General features: G+C 48.7%; 8 protein-coding genes across 8 annotated transcripts; 5 read left to right on the forward strand and 3 right to left on the reverse strand.

Annotated features, from left to right (window-relative positions):
* Positions 1 to 787: 787 nt before the first annotated feature.
* Positions 788 to 2,311, forward strand: BT62DRAFT_1074191 (uncharacterized protein; the record flags this gene model as incomplete). The annotated part of the gene is made up of 5 exons (XM_043178994.1): positions 788 to 871; positions 935 to 1,164; positions 1,232 to 1,252; positions 1,832 to 1,976; positions 2,036 to 2,311. 5 exons carry the CDS (start codon positions 788 to 790, stop codon positions 2,162 to 2,164), a joined length of 609 nt encoding a protein of 202 aa, XP_043042135.1. The 3' UTR covers positions 2,165 to 2,311.
* Positions 2,312 to 2,694: 383 nt separating this feature from the next.
* On the reverse strand, positions 2,695 to 4,418 carry BT62DRAFT_718961 (uncharacterized protein). Its single transcript, XM_043182001.1, has 6 exons — positions 4,141 to 4,418; positions 4,043 to 4,084; positions 3,761 to 3,993; positions 3,626 to 3,704; positions 3,269 to 3,573; positions 2,695 to 3,217 (listed from the first exon to the last, which is right to left on the reverse strand). Exons 1-6 carry the CDS (start codon positions 4,235 to 4,237, stop codon positions 3,005 to 3,007), a joined length of 969 nt encoding a protein of 322 aa, XP_043042136.1. The 5' UTR covers positions 4,238 to 4,418; the 3' UTR covers positions 2,695 to 3,004.
* Positions 4,419 to 6,453: 2,035 nt separating this feature from the next.
* BT62DRAFT_965129 (histone H2A) lies at positions 6,454 to 7,098 on the reverse strand (the record flags this gene model as incomplete). The annotated part of the gene is made up of 3 exons (XM_043188757.1): positions 6,811 to 7,098; positions 6,629 to 6,758; positions 6,454 to 6,580 (listed from the first exon to the last, which is right to left on the reverse strand). Exons 1-3 carry the CDS (start codon positions 6,977 to 6,979, stop codon positions 6,454 to 6,456), a joined length of 426 nt encoding a protein of 141 aa, XP_043042137.1. The 5' UTR covers positions 6,980 to 7,098.
* Positions 7,099 to 7,251: 153 nt separating this feature from the next.
* BT62DRAFT_929726 (histone-fold-containing protein) lies at positions 7,252 to 7,971 on the forward strand. Its single transcript, XM_043185783.1, has 4 exons — positions 7,252 to 7,474; positions 7,532 to 7,636; positions 7,687 to 7,811; positions 7,861 to 7,971. The coding sequence occupies exons 1-4, from the start codon at positions 7,294 to 7,296 to the stop codon at positions 7,882 to 7,884; spliced, it is 435 nt and encodes a 144-aa protein (XP_043042138.1). The 5' UTR covers positions 7,252 to 7,293; the 3' UTR covers positions 7,885 to 7,971.
* A 77-nt stretch (positions 7,972 to 8,048) lies between these two features.
* On the forward strand, positions 8,049 to 9,515 carry BT62DRAFT_1003352 (uncharacterized protein; the record flags this gene model as incomplete). The annotated part of the gene is made up of 4 exons (XM_043176933.1): positions 8,049 to 8,856; positions 8,907 to 9,286; positions 9,356 to 9,370; positions 9,435 to 9,515. 4 exons carry the CDS (start codon positions 8,049 to 8,051, stop codon positions 9,513 to 9,515), a joined length of 1,284 nt encoding a protein of 427 aa, XP_043042139.1.
* On the forward strand, positions 9,479 to 10,401 carry BT62DRAFT_719020 (uncharacterized protein). The gene is made up of 2 exons (XM_043182003.1): positions 9,479 to 9,946; positions 10,142 to 10,401. Exons 1-2 carry the CDS (start codon positions 9,664 to 9,666, stop codon positions 10,249 to 10,251), a joined length of 393 nt encoding a protein of 130 aa, XP_043042140.1. The 5' UTR covers positions 9,479 to 9,663; the 3' UTR covers positions 10,252 to 10,401.
* BT62DRAFT_719012 (Cu-oxidase-domain-containing protein) lies at positions 10,267 to 13,158 on the forward strand. Its single transcript, XM_043182002.1, has 19 exons — positions 10,267 to 10,723; positions 10,783 to 10,804; positions 10,856 to 10,922; positions 10,970 to 11,002; positions 11,051 to 11,199; positions 11,255 to 11,279; positions 11,337 to 11,364; positions 11,416 to 11,465; positions 11,518 to 11,594; positions 11,652 to 11,817; positions 11,873 to 11,956; positions 12,014 to 12,061; positions 12,113 to 12,143; positions 12,190 to 12,326; positions 12,382 to 12,593; positions 12,644 to 12,663; positions 12,720 to 12,736; positions 12,792 to 12,915; positions 12,978 to 13,158. Exons 1-19 carry the CDS (start codon positions 10,552 to 10,554, stop codon positions 13,136 to 13,138), a joined length of 1,623 nt encoding a protein of 540 aa, XP_043042141.1. The 5' UTR covers positions 10,267 to 10,551; the 3' UTR covers positions 13,139 to 13,158.
* Positions 13,159 to 13,525: 367 nt separating this feature from the next.
* BT62DRAFT_929730 (ABC-type Fe3+ transport system, periplasmic component) lies at positions 13,526 to 14,963 on the reverse strand. The gene is made up of 6 exons (XM_043185784.1): positions 14,694 to 14,963; positions 14,528 to 14,638; positions 14,397 to 14,470; positions 14,180 to 14,332; positions 13,766 to 14,127; positions 13,526 to 13,705 (listed from the first exon to the last, which is right to left on the reverse strand). Exons 1-6 carry the CDS (start codon positions 14,952 to 14,954, stop codon positions 13,560 to 13,562), a joined length of 1,107 nt encoding a protein of 368 aa, XP_043042142.1. The 5' UTR covers positions 14,955 to 14,963; the 3' UTR covers positions 13,526 to 13,559.
* Positions 14,964 to 16,350: the final 1,387 nt, after the last annotated feature.

Consider the following 16,350-nt stretch of genomic DNA (forward strand, 5'->3'; position numbering starts at 1 on the left):
GTTTATGAGAATAACATATATCAAACCTCCCATTATATAGAGAGGACTAGAGGTCCGTCAAGGTTGGAAAAGATGATCACTACCACCCTCAGTTCGTATGACAATATCAAAACCAGAAAAATTTCCCTTCAACTCCGTGATGTTCAAAAGATTTTTGAACTTTATCGTAATCGTATGAAGATCCATGTCAGCGGCATAGCAGTAGCAGTGATCAACACGGAGGCGCTGCGGGCACTAGAAGCAAGACCGCATGAATAGCGAGTACAAGTGCAGTCGGAGCACTGCAATACAACACAGCATTCCTTCGTGATATTGTATCAGGATAGAAAGATGAACATGGAGATCAGCGCGCCTCTCCAAGAGAGACCTTAGCGCAACTGTCGCGAAATTTGAGGATCAGCTGGAAAGAGATTTCGTTTCAATGTGACAAATATGCATAAATAAAATTATTAGTTGGGCTCAAATTCGCCTTTACGAATACTTCGTCTCGCCCCGGGCCCACGGCCAAAAAACGCGCACACAAGAGTTCTCTTCCACGGAGACGCCGGGGGCGAAGGATGGGAGGAGGAGAGCATGTCCCGTGGAGGATGCTTCCCGATGAGACCCCTTCTGGCTTCTGGTCCCTTCGTAGCGGTCTCTGCATGACGCGCCTCACCCTACTGTAGTCTATACGAACAACAGTCGGCAAGAGCAGGCTTGACACCAAGAAGAAACCTGGAAGCTTTGTTGATTGAGAAGCTGGGAGTGGGGAATGCTATCGGGCGGTGATGCCTAAATCAAGCCGCTTATGGTTGACGTAATGTTTTCCTTTCGCACGTCCGCGTCCTCGACTTTTCCTATATGCAAGCTCTTGGCCTTATCTGCGCAGCCAGTATGCCACGTTGAGAACATCAAATCACGCATATGAAATGACATATAGCTGGTTCGGTGCCAGTTAGAACCCAACCTTTCTTTTGCTATTTATCAGTTGGAAACAGTCACCTGCCGGGAGAGCATCAAAGTAACAGATACCGCTCGTGATTACGTTCAGTATCGTTCTCTTTGCAGAGGAATCCCCCACGTCCGTGTGGTTTTGATTGTCACTGCAAATGTCGGTGAAAAGTTCGCCTATGAACTGTTCAGGGCATTTGCGACTAATTTCGGGAATGCTGTCGCACTCTCCAAGTAAGTACCTGTTTTGCTATTTTACTTCTTTCCTTACGCGGACCAAAACACTCATTCGACCTTGCAGTTCCTATTCTAAGCGGGATAGGTAAGTGCCATGACGAAGCGTATGGTTTCTATAGCTATGATTTGGACACATGGCAGTAAGCGACGTTGTCCAAATCTATTTTGCGCATCGCGTTTCAGCCCTCTCTGGATCCAGAATATCAGGTTAATCATTGCAACTGTCCGTCTTCTTCTCAAATTCTCTCGTCCGCTTTCTCCCAACAATTCGTTACACTTCCTTTCACTCAGAGCACTTCATCTATTGTAGCAGGCACGCATGGTTGCGGATGTCTCGCATCTTCAAGAACGACGTTGATACCACCGTAAATAGCACCGTTCTTTCAAATCGAGTTCATACTTATTATTAGCAGATATGGCTAACCGGAAACTTTGATATCAAGTTACAAGGAAGCTTAGGCGGTCATTAGTAAATGTATTCGGATAACCATAACTGGTAAGTGGTTACATCAATGCCGTACAATTGGTTTGACCTGTAGTTACCAGCAACCAGAATCTTAATCTTCCGGCATAAAAACTTCCACATAACGCCTGCATTTGCTCCTGCTAAGCTTTATAGCAATAGCTTCTTTGTCATCCTTAATAGTGGCATGCTTGTTTCTAGAAGGCGCGACGACTCGACCATTGCTCGGCATTTTCAATGGCCAACACTGAATTTTGTCCAGCCAACTCGAGGAACAAGTATACAAGTGGCGGACGGCGGACGGATAGCTAGCGACGACGACGTTCATATGAGTGACCGTACTGATGTGGGTACCATCTGTGCTCGTGACCCTGTTCATAGAGGGTCTGATGTTCTGCCATTCAGAGTACAGCCCTAGGCAACTTTCCCCGCCTCCCCGCTAATATCGAGCTTAGACGCGCCGAGGCTTCCCTCCCTTCGACGAGGACGAGTTTATATAACCACAGACACTTGCAGAATTATTCAGAGACTTAGCCTTCACGAGTGCGACGTGTATGAATACCAGCAACCAGCAACGGTGCCAATTCGACCTGCAAAACCGTTCAGTCTGGTATATTCTATCGTGCAAGGAACGTCCACATCGTAGTGTAAGCAAGAATGAATGCTGAATTATCGAGAATCAACTTCGTCAAGGAAATCATCCCTGTTGTGCGGTGTCATTCGCCACAGGTAAAGATGAAGGTTCGTTGACATTGGTCAAGAGTTGTGCTTGAGAGTCTGACGTCCGTGATCGAATCGCCAAAGAACTTGCACGGAACACTGTCCACTGCATCATGAACTAGAGCCGGAATCAGTCCCCGTACTTCAACACATAGGAGAGGTAATACCAACCTTCATCATCCTGGTATTCGACCGACTCACATCCGACCCATTTTCGGCAACCAAGGTCGAGGCAGTCAACATAGACTCCGAGTGAGCTGGCTCCGGTCGCTGAATATCGGCGGGCCTGTTAGGAAGAAGAGGTCGCTGATCCAGAGGCGATGTCGGGATGTTGTTGGGTCTGTCAGGCACCAACCGTGTTTCCGACATCAAGGGCTGACCATCTGCCCGTAACGTTTCATCGACCCGAAGCCCCTCGTTAACTACGGTAGGACCGCGGGTAACATGCTCAACAGCGCTCGGCTGAGTATAACTGTCATCCAGGCTGAGCGGGCAATGACCTGAGTGAGGCGAGGACATTACACTCCCCGGAGCATCAGTGTTTGGGTAGTCCGTGGCATTATTGGCCACAAGGCAGAGAGAGCGACGTGCTGGAGAAGGTTCCTAAGAAGTAAAAATCTTGTTTCAGTGCGGGACAGAGGCAACAGGAGCAGATTAGTTCACCCTGACAAACATCTCACGTTGGGCTTCCAGGTCACCATCAAGGATTAGACTTGTCCGGCCATCTTCCTGGAAGCTCGTCCGGTTGGGATCTTGCGACTGCGACCTAATTGAAGCGGATGCCATCACGCTTCCCTGCCAGGAATCGCCTGGGCGAGCCCGGCGCCCGGCCGTGACGCGTCCTACGAGGAGCGTTGGAGCAATTCCCTACATAAGGTTTCGATAGGATGACAAGGGAGTCTGACATTGCGAACGCACCTTTGCGATGGCAGCTATGACATCAAGATAATAGATTTCCCCATCGTTATGAATCGTGAAAGCCAAATATAGGATCAAAGATATTGAATAGATAGCTGAGGATTCGACCAGCACTTCAACGAAACGACGATAAACTCCCAATCGCCCTTCTGTTCTACGCTTAGTCCCTGCAACAGTCAAAATGCGGCAAACGATGAGCAAGGTGCATGATAATGTCGTTCCCAGGGTGAAGGATATATAGAACGTAGGAAATACTTCGAGGGATACTTGGAGGAATTCGCGATATGTTTCTGTTATTCTTGACACTGTACAGATGGTTGGACAAATGAAAAGACTAGATGAGATCAGACACCTTACCGATCGCGGAAATCAGGAAAAGGACTGGAAGCAGAACAACCAGCCAACGCCGCCCCCAAATCATCCAGCAATACCAAATCTAGAGTTGGAATGATGGTGAGCTGATACGAAGATTCCCAGTGAAACTTTACACACTAATATTAAGTCTGCGAGAATAGAAGTGATGGAGGCCGCGATACCTGTCACCCAAGAGGCCGCTTGGGCACCACTGTTAAGCGTCAAATATATGGTCATAAAATTTTGCCCATTGTCGATGAATGCAGAGCGCAAATACTGCCATTCGGCAGCAAAACCGACGGTAGTCAGAGCATGTAGAAGAATGACAACTACAACTAATGCTCGTCGGATGGGCCAACATTTGTTGATGACTGGATTTATTTTGGCTTGGATGTCGTAGTACAGATGTTACCGGCTCACATATATTCCACAGTGTGACAGCAAGAATACCAGTGTATATGCCTATGCTCCTTGTTGGTTAAAGCCTACATATCAAGACACCGGGAGGCGCTGCCCACCATATAATAGTGCGTATAAGACCTTTGAGTTCAACTGAGCATCAAGATATTGAAACACGTTCGCCTCGACTTTAGCGGGGTCTGGTGAAGAAGACATGGGGGCAGTTGATAGAAGGAACAAGTAACCGGTAAAGTGATATGGAGGGTGACATAAACCATACCCCTCGTTATATAATACAGCATAGTATACATCCGTCGAGGTAGTCTGATCACTGCGAAGATCTTGAGTTCTATGGCAACATCGAATCTTGAACTCCTTGACCTCCAACGTGTTCCGCGACCTTACATGATGACCAATGTCAGTGTATGAGTGATCAACAGCGAGTTAAATCCACCCGGAGTATGATTCAATAGAGTTACGACTGCGTGAGCTGTGAGCATAAGGACCAAGTTAGAGCATTGATTCCGGCACAGGACTCAGTTCCGTGGTATGATATCGATCAAGATGAACAGTTTCCAAGGAGAGAACTCCTAGGACCAAGAGTGTCAGTCTAGGTTCCTATTTGTGCGAAGATCAACAGAAGTGACTGCAGCAGGCTGAGAGTGATCTATCAGTCCGTCGTGTTTGAAACATCTCAGCTAGAAAAATGATCATTCCAATGCGGAGGCATGGTCGAGGACGATCATAGTCAAAAGACAAGGTATCAAGTCCAAAAATGGTAATTGCATAATCAGTGTTGGTGTTAATGGAGATCTTTGGCGGGTCATTTAGCAAGGACGAAAGTGTCAGGGAGCTACACTATAAGAACGGATAGTAAAATGAATACATCATAGAAGAAAATGCCAGAGATAGAAAGAATTTGTGAGATCACATCACGCTGATGTTGCTACAAAATTGACAGAAAACGGGTAGGAGTTTTTGTGCGACGTACGTATAGTGGATTCTAGACATTTGAGTCCCGGAAAAGTCAAGGGCATCGACTTTGAGTCGACCCATTTTTGTACGCATTAGTTCTTCGTTACTTAAACGCTCGGATGGGCCACAGGAAATGTAATAAAAGACTGCCGGGTCATAGAAGCACACATCAACGTCGAGGCCAATGTTGACATAGCACAACACCATTGACGGGAAGCAGGTAAATCAAGTTACATAGAAGAGTGACCGGGCACCTCGAAAAGATCGCTCAGGATTACGATCAAGGAGAGATGCCTGCTCGATGAGAGATACGTTTGACAGAGGGCTCAGGGCTCATTATCCGGGCAACCGCAAGCCCCAGTATACCGCACATATACCATGACAACGTAAACTACCGGAGGCGGCATACAACATCTTGGAGATGACGTTGCAACTCAAGACACCTTTGTCCTCGGATGATTTTGATATCCCGTAGAGACCACCTATATATATTATATCCAATTATAACGAGGATCACGTATAGGCCAACTGCATTCAACAAGACTCACACAAAGACATACGCATGTATCTTGAGTCAAATCGAACAATCCAACAGAGGTCGAAGGATGATGAAGCTAGCCGGAAAATTCCGGAAGTCTGTTTTACAACCGTCAAAGCTGCAAGGCTCTAGGAGGGCTGGTCAATAGTTCGTATGCTATCCAAGGAAACAAAATCGAGAAGAATACCAACGGGAGGGCAGCTCTGCATCCACCGTGGTAAGGTTCCTTCATTAGCTTCCCCACCGAGTCCCCGACGAACTTGAGGACACTTCTGAAAACGGCGCATACTACCATCATCATCCCCGTCTTCTCGCCTCAACTAAGCTGTTTAATGCATACCTCCTCACCATCACTGGTACTCCTGAATGCCAACACAACCACGGCTGCATCAACGATAAATGTACCCCGCAGACATCAAGGATGATAGCCTGACCTGTAATTCTCTCCTGATGTGGTATTAGGGGTGAAGATGAAGACACGACACTCTTGAAGGCCATCGGTGGAACGCAAGGTTTCAGCATATGAATGAAATTCTGCTCAGCAGCGATGTGCGCAATTTCTCGACGAAATCATGTAAAATCCTTCCACTGGATGTCAAGTAGAGGCAAGTCTGCGTCCAGAAACTTAATCGCATAGACGCTATGATGTCCACCTACGGTTACATGCAAGGAAAAATCCATGCACGTTAAATCGGCACGTACGGTAGGCAGCCTGATAGTTGCAGTGACATCCTGGTTCAGCATCGAGTTAGTGACGACCAGATAACGGAAACCAGACGCGAAGGTTGAGAATTTCAGACATCGAACACAGCATAGCCTTGAAAACGTAGAAGGATGAATAATTATAGATGATAGGGAAAATAATACATCTGCTGATACAAAACGACGAAAAAATCCGATAGCCCACCGAGGACAAGATTTAAACCTCCTGACTGATGCCATCTTCCTTCCTACCCTTGCCAGATTTTGTGGGCAGCAGCTGTGATTCGATATGGGGGACGACACCACCCTGGGATATGACGACGTCACCGAGAAGCTTATTCAGCCTAAGGACAGTCAGCAACAAAAGCAGACATGGGATGAAATTGACTCACTCTTCATCATTTCGGATAGCTAGTTGCAGGTGACGAGGTACAATACGTTGCTTCTTGTTATCACGAGCAGCATTGCCAGCAAGTTCAAGAATCTCAGCTGCAAGGTATTCGAGGACGGCTGCGAGGTAGACTGAAGAACATGTGTTGAAAAAATAAGACGCTGTAAAAACTCAGCCACGCACCAGGAGCACCTGCACCAACACGCTGGGCATAGTTGCCCTTCTTCAAGAGACGGTGTACACGACCGACGGGGAACTGGAGACCCGCCTTGGCCGAACGCGACTGCGACTTGCCACCTTCACCACCAGCCTTGCCGCCAGTCTTTCCGGATTTGCCACCTTTGCCAGACATTGTTATGTAAGTGAAAATGGAGGTTGAGCGAAAAGGTAAGTAGTTTTCGAGGGGCTTGAAGCGCTTGAGGTAGTGGGAGTGAACAAGGGCCAAGGTGGTGGTCGCCCAGTATTTATACCGTGAGTGCAAATAAGGTTCAATCACGTGTGGTCTCTCTTTGTTGATTCTGGTCAACAACGAGACGCGTCGGAGCCAAACACTGACAACGTGACGCGTTCTGATATAAACCCCGCTGCATCATCGTCGACTTCCGCCTTTCACTTGCCTTCTAGCACTCACTACCACCGCCACCTTAACTTCTTCCCACCTCATCAATGGCTCCCAAACCTGCTTCCACTGCTGGCAAAGCTCCTGCCTCTACCGCCTCCAAGGCTCCAGCCAAGTCTGAAGGTTCCAAAGCTGCCAAAAAGACTTCCAAGCCCGCAGCAGCTGACGGCGAGAAGAAGAAGCGCCGAAAGTCACGAAAAGAGACTTACTCTTCTTACATCTACAAGGGTATGTGGATGTTGACGTTGCTGATGTTCACGTTCATTGATTGACCTGTACTTGCAGTGCTGAAGCAAGTACATCCTGATACGGGTATCTCCAACAAGGCAATGGCCATCCTTAACTCTTTCGTCAACGATATCTTTGAGCGGGTTGCCACTGAGGCTTCCAGTACGTCGACTCGTCTCGAGACGTTTCACCCTGGCTGATGTCGTGCTCAGAACTCGCTGCGTACTCCAAGAAGTCTACCATTTCCTCTCGTGAAATCCAGACGTCCGTGCGGCTGATTCTGCCTGGTGAACTGGCCAAGCATGCTATTTCTGAGGGAACTAAATCGGTGACCAAGGTTTGTCATCTTCTGTTTGCAACGGTCAACCTGTCTGACAAGCGTTCAGTTCTCTTCGGCAGGTGCCAAGTAATCTCTGGATTTGTATTGCACTTGTATTGTATCGTATCTGTACTCTTTATTATTTTTATTCCCTTTTTCTTAAAAATAGTTTTTGATACGATTGAGTGCTGTCGGTGAGGAGGACTCGAAGTTGCTGCGCAAGCGTGGGAATGTGATGGTGAGACTCAGACGCCTATGTCGACCCTGCCCCAGGAAGTGATTGACTACATTATTTGCCACCTTCATGACGACCTCCAGTCGTGCAAAGCATGCCTGCAGGCTCACCGATGCATGCAGGATGCCGCATATACTCAGGTTTTTCGCACAATCCCTATTGTCCAACCAGCAACCATCCTCGACAACTCTGGCACCTACATCGTCAGGCGGTTCCGTCGGTTCTATGACCTCCTCAAGGCATCGCCTCACATCGCTTTGTACGTGCGCAAGCTCATCCTGTGGGAGGAGGCGACCCAGCTCCAGCGACGCCAATATAGGCGAGGTTGGATGCATACCGAGCAGGACCTGGCGCGCCTGCTAGTTTCTCTACCCAGGCTCCAAGCACTCCATCTTGACGGCCACAATGACTACCTGTCGTGGCAGGACATGACGGACGCCGTGAAGCAGGGCATCACCACAGTCCTGCTACTCCCCACTCTACGCTCTGTCGTTGTCCAGCGGTTCAACGACTTTCCTATCTCCACCGTCTTATCATCCCGGTCCTTGACATATCTCGGCGTGTTGCACTGCGACGGTCTCTTTCTCGATCGAGACCCAACGACGACGCCCGTTGAAGAACTCCTTTTACACGACATTTCCATGACCTTGCTGAGATGGTTATCCTCCCCTACAGCCTCCGGCTGCCTCTCCTCCCTCACCAGCCTCACGCTATGGCCGTCGAAAGAACAAAACATTTCCTTTCCTCTTCACCTCCATCGCGTTTCCGACGACATCCTCAGCGCCGCTCCGAACCTCGTCAACCTCGTGTTCGCTCCCATCGCATACCGTAAACGCCTTCCATTCCAAACCCACGCAACGCTGATATAGTAACTGTAGAAGCGCGATACAATCCCAGCAATGACTCCATCATTCACCTCACGAACAACCACAAACTCGAGACCTTTGAACTCTGCATGGACATCAAGTTTGTCGGGAACACACGTTCGGATTTTGTCGCCTGGGCTGCGATGACCATCAATACCATCCCCTCTGAGGCTCCTCTGAGGTCCATCGTCCTACGGGGCGACGCTGCGAAAAGGGTAGAGCACCAACCTGTCATCAGTTGTGGGTGGGAGCAGTTTGACGATGCAGCCATCAGAGCAACGTCAAAGGTAGTTATCAGCCTGGAAGGCATCGCGGCGTTTGCCCAAGAAGAGGTCGCATCTTCATTGCAGGTCCCGAGGCTGCGCGAGAAGGGGATTTTGGAGATTATGATGGTGTGATCGGAGGACGAAGATGGCATCTCCCAGATTCTTTTTCTGCTATGCCATGCCAGAACGTCGTAGGGATCCGTTAACAAGGTCAGGCTGCAGTTGCACTCCTTAGTCTACGGCCTTTGAGAACGGCACTCTCGACGTGTTGTAGTCCGTAGGGAAAGGATTTTGGAATTCTAATGATCCGTTTCGAGCAAATGAGCAGAACGTATACAGGTCGGGTGGCCTGTAGTTACTCTGCGGCATTTGGCTTGTAGATTGGTCCGAATTTACTTTCTTTTACCTCCACCATCAACTTGATGCCTGAAGGTCGGAACTGCAGGCCGATGTTTTCCTGGCCATGTGAAATGTGAAAAGTGCCATCATGACCTGTTTCGTACATGCTCGCTCCCTGGATACCACGGAGGCGCCAAGGAAACACATTATTCTTGGTGCTCGAGAAACTTGCTTTTGAACCCTCAGAATTCCTCGGCTTCAAGACCGGCACCAGCCTAAACATCCTTACTTTTCTCATGATCTGCTACCATTTTGGTCCTACATCCAACTCTTTCTCTGATTATTATCCCAAGCGAGCTTGGCGTGGAATAGTTTTTGGGTCATGCCCACATATGTTTGGCTTTTTGGAAGCCTTTTTCACGTATCTGGTGAAACGATGGGTTTGTGGTGAGTATGTTAGAGCTCCGTTCCCTTGTGCTTAGTTGGAGCGTTTTTTAACTTCTCATATATTTACAATGTGTGCTCGAACGAGTGCTAGGGCCTCTTTGTCTGGTCGTCGTGTCTTCAGATGCCACAAAACGTCACCGCTTCGGTACATGGCCTGTACATGCTCTGCCACTAATCGCAATTTTGCACCTCTAGGACGTCCTGGCAACTGCCCTTCAGATGATTGCCGCCGTGCGCTGAAATCTCCGCTTCTAGACTCTGGACGAGACCACCGACTTGAAAGGTTTCCAATAATGACACCATAATTCTATGACTTCACACAGACACTACGCACGCCTAACGCTCACATTACCTGTTTACTTTTTTTTCCTTTACCATGACCTCCAGCTGGTTCATTTTCCGCTCACGATGATGAGAAACGCGCACTTTCTTCAGTCAAACTCTACTGTATCGTTTTTCCTACGCGCGCCGTTCCATGCGGCTCGTGTCTCTGCCATTCACAGGAGGGTTTAATGCCTCTGCTGCATTTTCGCGGGCGGCCCCGAACGTGGAAGAGCAAGAACGTATAAATACTCTAGAGATGGTCAAGGAGAACCCAGCGCACCATGTTCTCTCTGCTCGCATCGGCTGTTGTTCTTACTCTCTTGCGCCCCCATCCTGCTGCCGGCGTGGCGGTCGCTGCATCGTCCGAAGGTGGCGGGAAGGGTGAGGCAAACTTGAAAGAATTCACTATCGACCTTGTCAACAACGCGTTGGCGCCTGACGGCTTTCTTAGGAGTAAGGCTTACCTTTTCTGCGGAGTTGCCAAACTGACTTCGTGTAAATTCAATCTACAGGCACAATTGTTGCCAATGGAACGTAAGGATATTCTTTGTCTCTTCGTCTCATATATCCTGAAGATATCTTCAGCTACCCTGGGCCTCCGATCTTGGTTAACAAGAACGACATTTTGTCGATCACGCTTCACAATGACCTGGTTTGTACCCCGTCGCTGGTTCTACCATCTGTCTCACACGTTATCAGGTCGATCCTTCGATGCGTCTTTCCACTTCACTGGTAAGCTCTTAACATTACGTGACGCGCATCTAATAATCGTCACTTTAGGATCTGGATGGCATCTTCTTCACGACAGAGAACTTGTGGAACGAAGGATCTCCTTTTGTCACTACCTGTCCTATCGGGCCGGGCGCGTCTTACACTTACATTGTTGATCTCAGCGAATTCGGTCAAACCGGGACCTTCTGGTATCATAGGTATTACCCACTGGGTTCATGCAATATCAAACTGTCCTGATCATGTATTGCGCAGTCAATTGAGCATTCAGTATATTGATGTAGGTAGCATTTGCCTGAGGGTGTTTAACCATACTCATAACTTCTCTCTTTTCCAGGGATTCCGTGGCCCATTGATCGTCTACGGTACGCCGTCTGTGTATGTTTGGTAGATCTATTTCCTAGAACGATATTCAGATCCCGAGGATCCTCTGGCTCATCTCTATGATGTTGACGATGAATCCACGGTAGAACCGACTGGTCATAGATTCTTTCCCTGCCACTTACTTTACTTTCCAGATCATCCAACTGGGTGATTGGTGGCACAACAGCACACTTCCAATGCTCCAGCAATTTGAGGCCACTGGAATTATCCCGTAAGCTCGTCGGGTTTTCGTTCCTACCCTATTGTCCCTGACAAGCCACTCCCACAGTGTCTCCGACTCTGGCACAGTAAACGGCTTTGGCCGCTTCAACGGCGGTCCCGAAATCGACTGGTCGGTGATTAATGTCGTGCCGGGCAAGCGATACCGGTTCCGCATCATCAACGAGTCGGCGCGGAACGTCTTCACTTTCTCGATTGATAAGCACAGCTTAACGGTCTGTCCTTCTAGACTAGATTGTAACTGTGATGTTCATGTATATATCTGCCTAGGTCATTGAAGCCGACGGAGTGGAGCTCACTCCTTCGGTAGTCGACACCGTTCAGATGTTAGCTGGTCAACGATACTCCGTTGTTGTACGTTTTGCGTTAACTGTCGAAGATGATCACCTTTGACAATATCTTTGTTCACAGGTTCACGCCGACCAACGTGTTGACAACTACTGGATTAATGCGCCATATGTAGGTGCCCTTTCGCGTGGACGTCTGGTTACCTTACATATTGTAATTCAGGTTGGCGGTAACGCGTTGAACAATTTAAACCGTACGTCTTTGTCTCTTCCAGGATGGTAGTACTCAACCGTCTCCAGAAAACGCTACCTTGTCCCGAGCCATCTTGCGATACGCAGGTGCGCCTAGGCAAGACCCTACTGCTCCCATGACTCAAGGCCCAGTCAACGGCGTTCCTTTGATTGAAGGCAACCTCCGCCCTCTAGTCCCAGAATCGGTGAGTTTTCGGCTTACACACGATGCATTCACGCGTCTTGATGCGTCCTTCCCAGGCGCCACCCGCTGACGTGAACATAACCCTTGAGTTTGTTAACATTGCCGGAAAAGCAATTTGGAACGTCAACAATGTGTCATACGTTCCTCCTGTGGTTCCTACCCTTATGAAGGTCATCGAGGGCGACATTGAGACTTCCGACTTCAATGAGACGGAGAACACCTTTATCCTTCCGGCTAATAAGACCATTCAGATTACATTCCCACCGAAGTGAGTTTATTCTTATCCTTTGTTTGAGTCGTGCTGATGGCGACTGATAGTGATGATGATGACGCGCATCGTAAGTTTCTTCTACGCCGTCTGCTCTACGACCTTGGCACTGACATCTATGCGTAGCGATTCATATGCATGGCGTACGTTCCTGGTCACATGTTGTCGATATCACCGATCTCACTCTGATGTCTTTAGATGAACTTCTGGTTGATCAAGTCCAACAGCACCGACGAGATTAACACGAAGGATCCCATTAAGCGTGACATTGTTGCCGCCGGTGCTGCTGGTGCTATGATTCGGTTCAGGACCGATAAGCCCGGTATGATTTCTTCTCCGCTGGTTCTTCTTTCGCCTTGGTAACAAGTAGCTGCCACCCCTCAGGCCCTTGGTTCTTCCACTGTCACATCTTCTGGCACTTGCAAGCCGGCCTCGCCACGGTGATGTTGGCGGATCCAGGTGACGCCGCCAACCAGATTGAGCCTGACGCGGTCTGGGACAGTCTCTGCCCTGCATATGATGCCCTTTTCCCGGCACAACAATGATATTTGAAACTCAGGGACGGACGATACTTTGAATTGATAACTATTTTTCATATGTACATATCTTCAGCGTCTTTTTTTGTTGTCTGTGTGTCTGTGTGATCTGTGTATTGATGTATAGCGGTTGAATATCTGTACAATCAAAATGGAGCAGTGTTTTTTTTTGGCACCGTTCAGGCGAGCTACGCGTTGAGCAAAACGTCAGTTACTATAGATTGCCAATGTTTGTCCGGACCTTGCCGCACCAAGCAGGAGGAAGCCGGGCCGCATATATGTTTGACACGGGGACCTGTTTTATCTCAACACGGCAAATCGCCAAAATCCCTCACCACACCCAGAATTTGACAATGGTAGCAGCCTTGGAGATTTATGCTGTACCAAAGTACAAGTGACAACTCCCGCTCTAAGGGCACCAAAAACATTACTACAGACCGTCGTCCAGCGGGCTAAGACCCTGCGCCGTGCCAAGCAGTTGCTCGAACTGGAATCGATACCGTTCGACAAGCGCTCGGTCAACCATAAACATCTCAAAGGCGGCCGGGTCCAGTTTCCCACTGTATTCGGACAAAACTGCCAGGAAGAGCAAGGTTAGCTTGGAGCCAGAAGTATCAGGAAACGGCCTGAGCGCACCCTTGAGACCGTCTTGCTGGGCAACATCAGTGCGCACGCTCCATCCACCGAGGGCGGTCTGGCGTTCCTCCGAGAGAAGCCAGTTGAGGTAGAGCTTCGCAGCGTGGGGATGCTCTGCTGTCTCAAATATCGCTGCCCGTTGAGCCCAAATAATACTATGACTAAAGTCACTCTCTGGTAACTGCTGGAACACCCCGGAACTGCCGTTTGTGAAACCGGTGTCTGTGGTAAATGACACGGCCCGGTCATTGTCGGCCAAAAGGATACTGGCGGGAGTAGCAGTTCCACGGACCCACTGAACGTCTTGCGCGATGAAGCTATTGATGGCGTCCCAGCCGTGCGTTTGCTGGATCTTGTAGAACCTGCCAATTCATCAGTCACAAGCTCGGAGAAGAATGGCCCGAGAAGGCTCACTCGAAAAGGACCGCATCGTCGTCGTTAGGATAGGTTGACACGATCTTTCCCTTCCATTTAGGATCCAGGTAATCCAGGAACTCAATAGGCGCCTCAGACACGTCAATTTTCGCTGTGGCGAAGTTGTTGGTGAATATCAAGTACGCAATTCCTCTACGACGTCAAACCGTTCTTTCCTCAGCCGACGCTGCGGAATTAGAAGTTTGGAAGGACTTACACATAGGTAGCTTGATCGGCATCCTTGATGTCATCCGGAATCTGGTCCCACCCTGCTGGCTTGTACGAAAGGAGCTGTGAAAAAACGTCGGTCAGGACAAGGACCACCACCTCTTAATACCGGCTACTCACGCGTCCTTCTTCCTTCCACCTGATGAAGTCGTGGAGTGTCTGCAAATGAGCAACGTCTGTACCTGCTATCCCTGTCTGGTTCAGTGATCGGTCGATGACACTGTCGTGATACTGCCAAGGGATAACCAGTTAGCCACTGCCATGAACGATGACAAGACGACAGTACCTTCGACAGGTCGACCGTAAGCGTAATATTGATCTTCGGAAATTTCTCTTGGAAGGCTTGGATGACAGAGTCCTGCTGGTTCTTCTCGTCGCCACCGGCCTTGACGATGAGCTGACCTCCCTCGGCGATGGCGAGATCGTACAGCTCATCGAGAGAAAGGGTCTCCACTCCATCATCCTGTTGTCTCCCACCGACAACGGCAGCGGCCGCTAGGGATCCTGATAGGAATGATACCCCGAGGAGGACAGAATGGAAGCGCATGATACTGGCTGTTGAGGACACAGGAAAAAAGGTGGAGAAAAGACGCATTTTCTGACGTCCAACATGTCTCGCCTTTATACTTGTGGCCAGTTTAACCCGACACATATTGGGATCGACACATTTAAATTACGATGCATTTGGCAGTATGTAATAAGCACAGCAAATGATGCGCCTAGGCGAAATTTGCTCTAATTCTGCCGTTCTTTCGAACACGGAGAGGTAAAGGAGCCTTTGCATTGTTAACACACCGTGTGGTGTGGTATGTTTTGCTTTCCGATAAGGTAAAGTCTTACCCACGACAACCCACGATAAATGCAAATACATCGCCGACGGGGCAACAGAAAAAGTGATGGTACATTGATGGCGGAAGATTATGCTTGTCGGAAGGCAAGAGTTTCATTCTGATCGCTGTCCCTGAGAAGGATCCGTACAAGGAGTCTGCTACTGGACTGCTCTGGCCACAAGTTCCCCACAAATTCTCCTGCAGAGTAGCGGCTAGCCAAGACTATGGTCAAAGAAAAACCCTATGAAGACGCTAATAGCATCCGGATTAACCTTGGATCACAGCCGTGATTTGCATTCGGGTGTGTCGTCTTGGCTTTTGCAGCGCACATGTGCTATTCCCGCTCTTCATCCAGGGTGCGCTTGTCTCAAGCCTGTCTATGCATGATTCTCCAGTTTCTTGATCTACTCATACTTCTGAGATCCATTCCAGAACTCGCGATAGTATACGGCATTGGTCTAAGGGCAGCGAAAACTTGTACTATGACACCATTTAAACAGTGCTCTACACATCGGACATACGTGGCAACCGAATGTAAAGCCTCTTTGAGTCCCGTCTTGAAAACTAAGATTAAAATAGAAGATGTAGTATAGAAGATATGAGAAGGCTTGACACCAAGAAGAAGCCTGGAAGCTTTGTTGATTGAGAAGCTGGGAATGGGGAATGCTATCGGGCGGTGATGCCTAAATCAAGCTGCTCATGGTTGACGTAATGTTTTCCTTTCGCACGTCCGCGTCCTCGACTTTTCCTATAAGCAAGCTCTTGGCCTTATCTGCGCAGCCAGTATGCCACGTTGAGAACATCGAATCAAGCATATGAAATGACATATAGCTGGTTCGGTGCCAGTTAGAACCCAACCTTTCTTTTGCTATTTATCAGCTGGAAACAGTCACCTGCCGGGAGGGCATCAAAGTAACAGATACCGCTCGTGATTACGTTCAGTATCGTTCTCTTTGCAGAGGAATCGGCCACGTCTGTGTGGTTTTGATTGTTACTCCAAATGACGGCGAAATGTTCACCTATGAACTGTTCAGGGCATTTGCGACTAATTTCGGGAATGCTGTCGCACTCTCCAAGTAAGTACCTGTTTTGCTATTTTACTTCTTTCCTTAC

The sequence above is a fragment of the Guyanagaster necrorhizus genome, assembly GCF_019112545.1.
Source record: "Guyanagaster necrorhizus MCA 3950 unplaced genomic scaffold BT62scaffold_7, whole genome shotgun sequence".
NCBI lineage: Eukaryota > Fungi > Basidiomycota > Agaricomycetes > Agaricales > Physalacriaceae > Guyanagaster > Guyanagaster necrorhizus.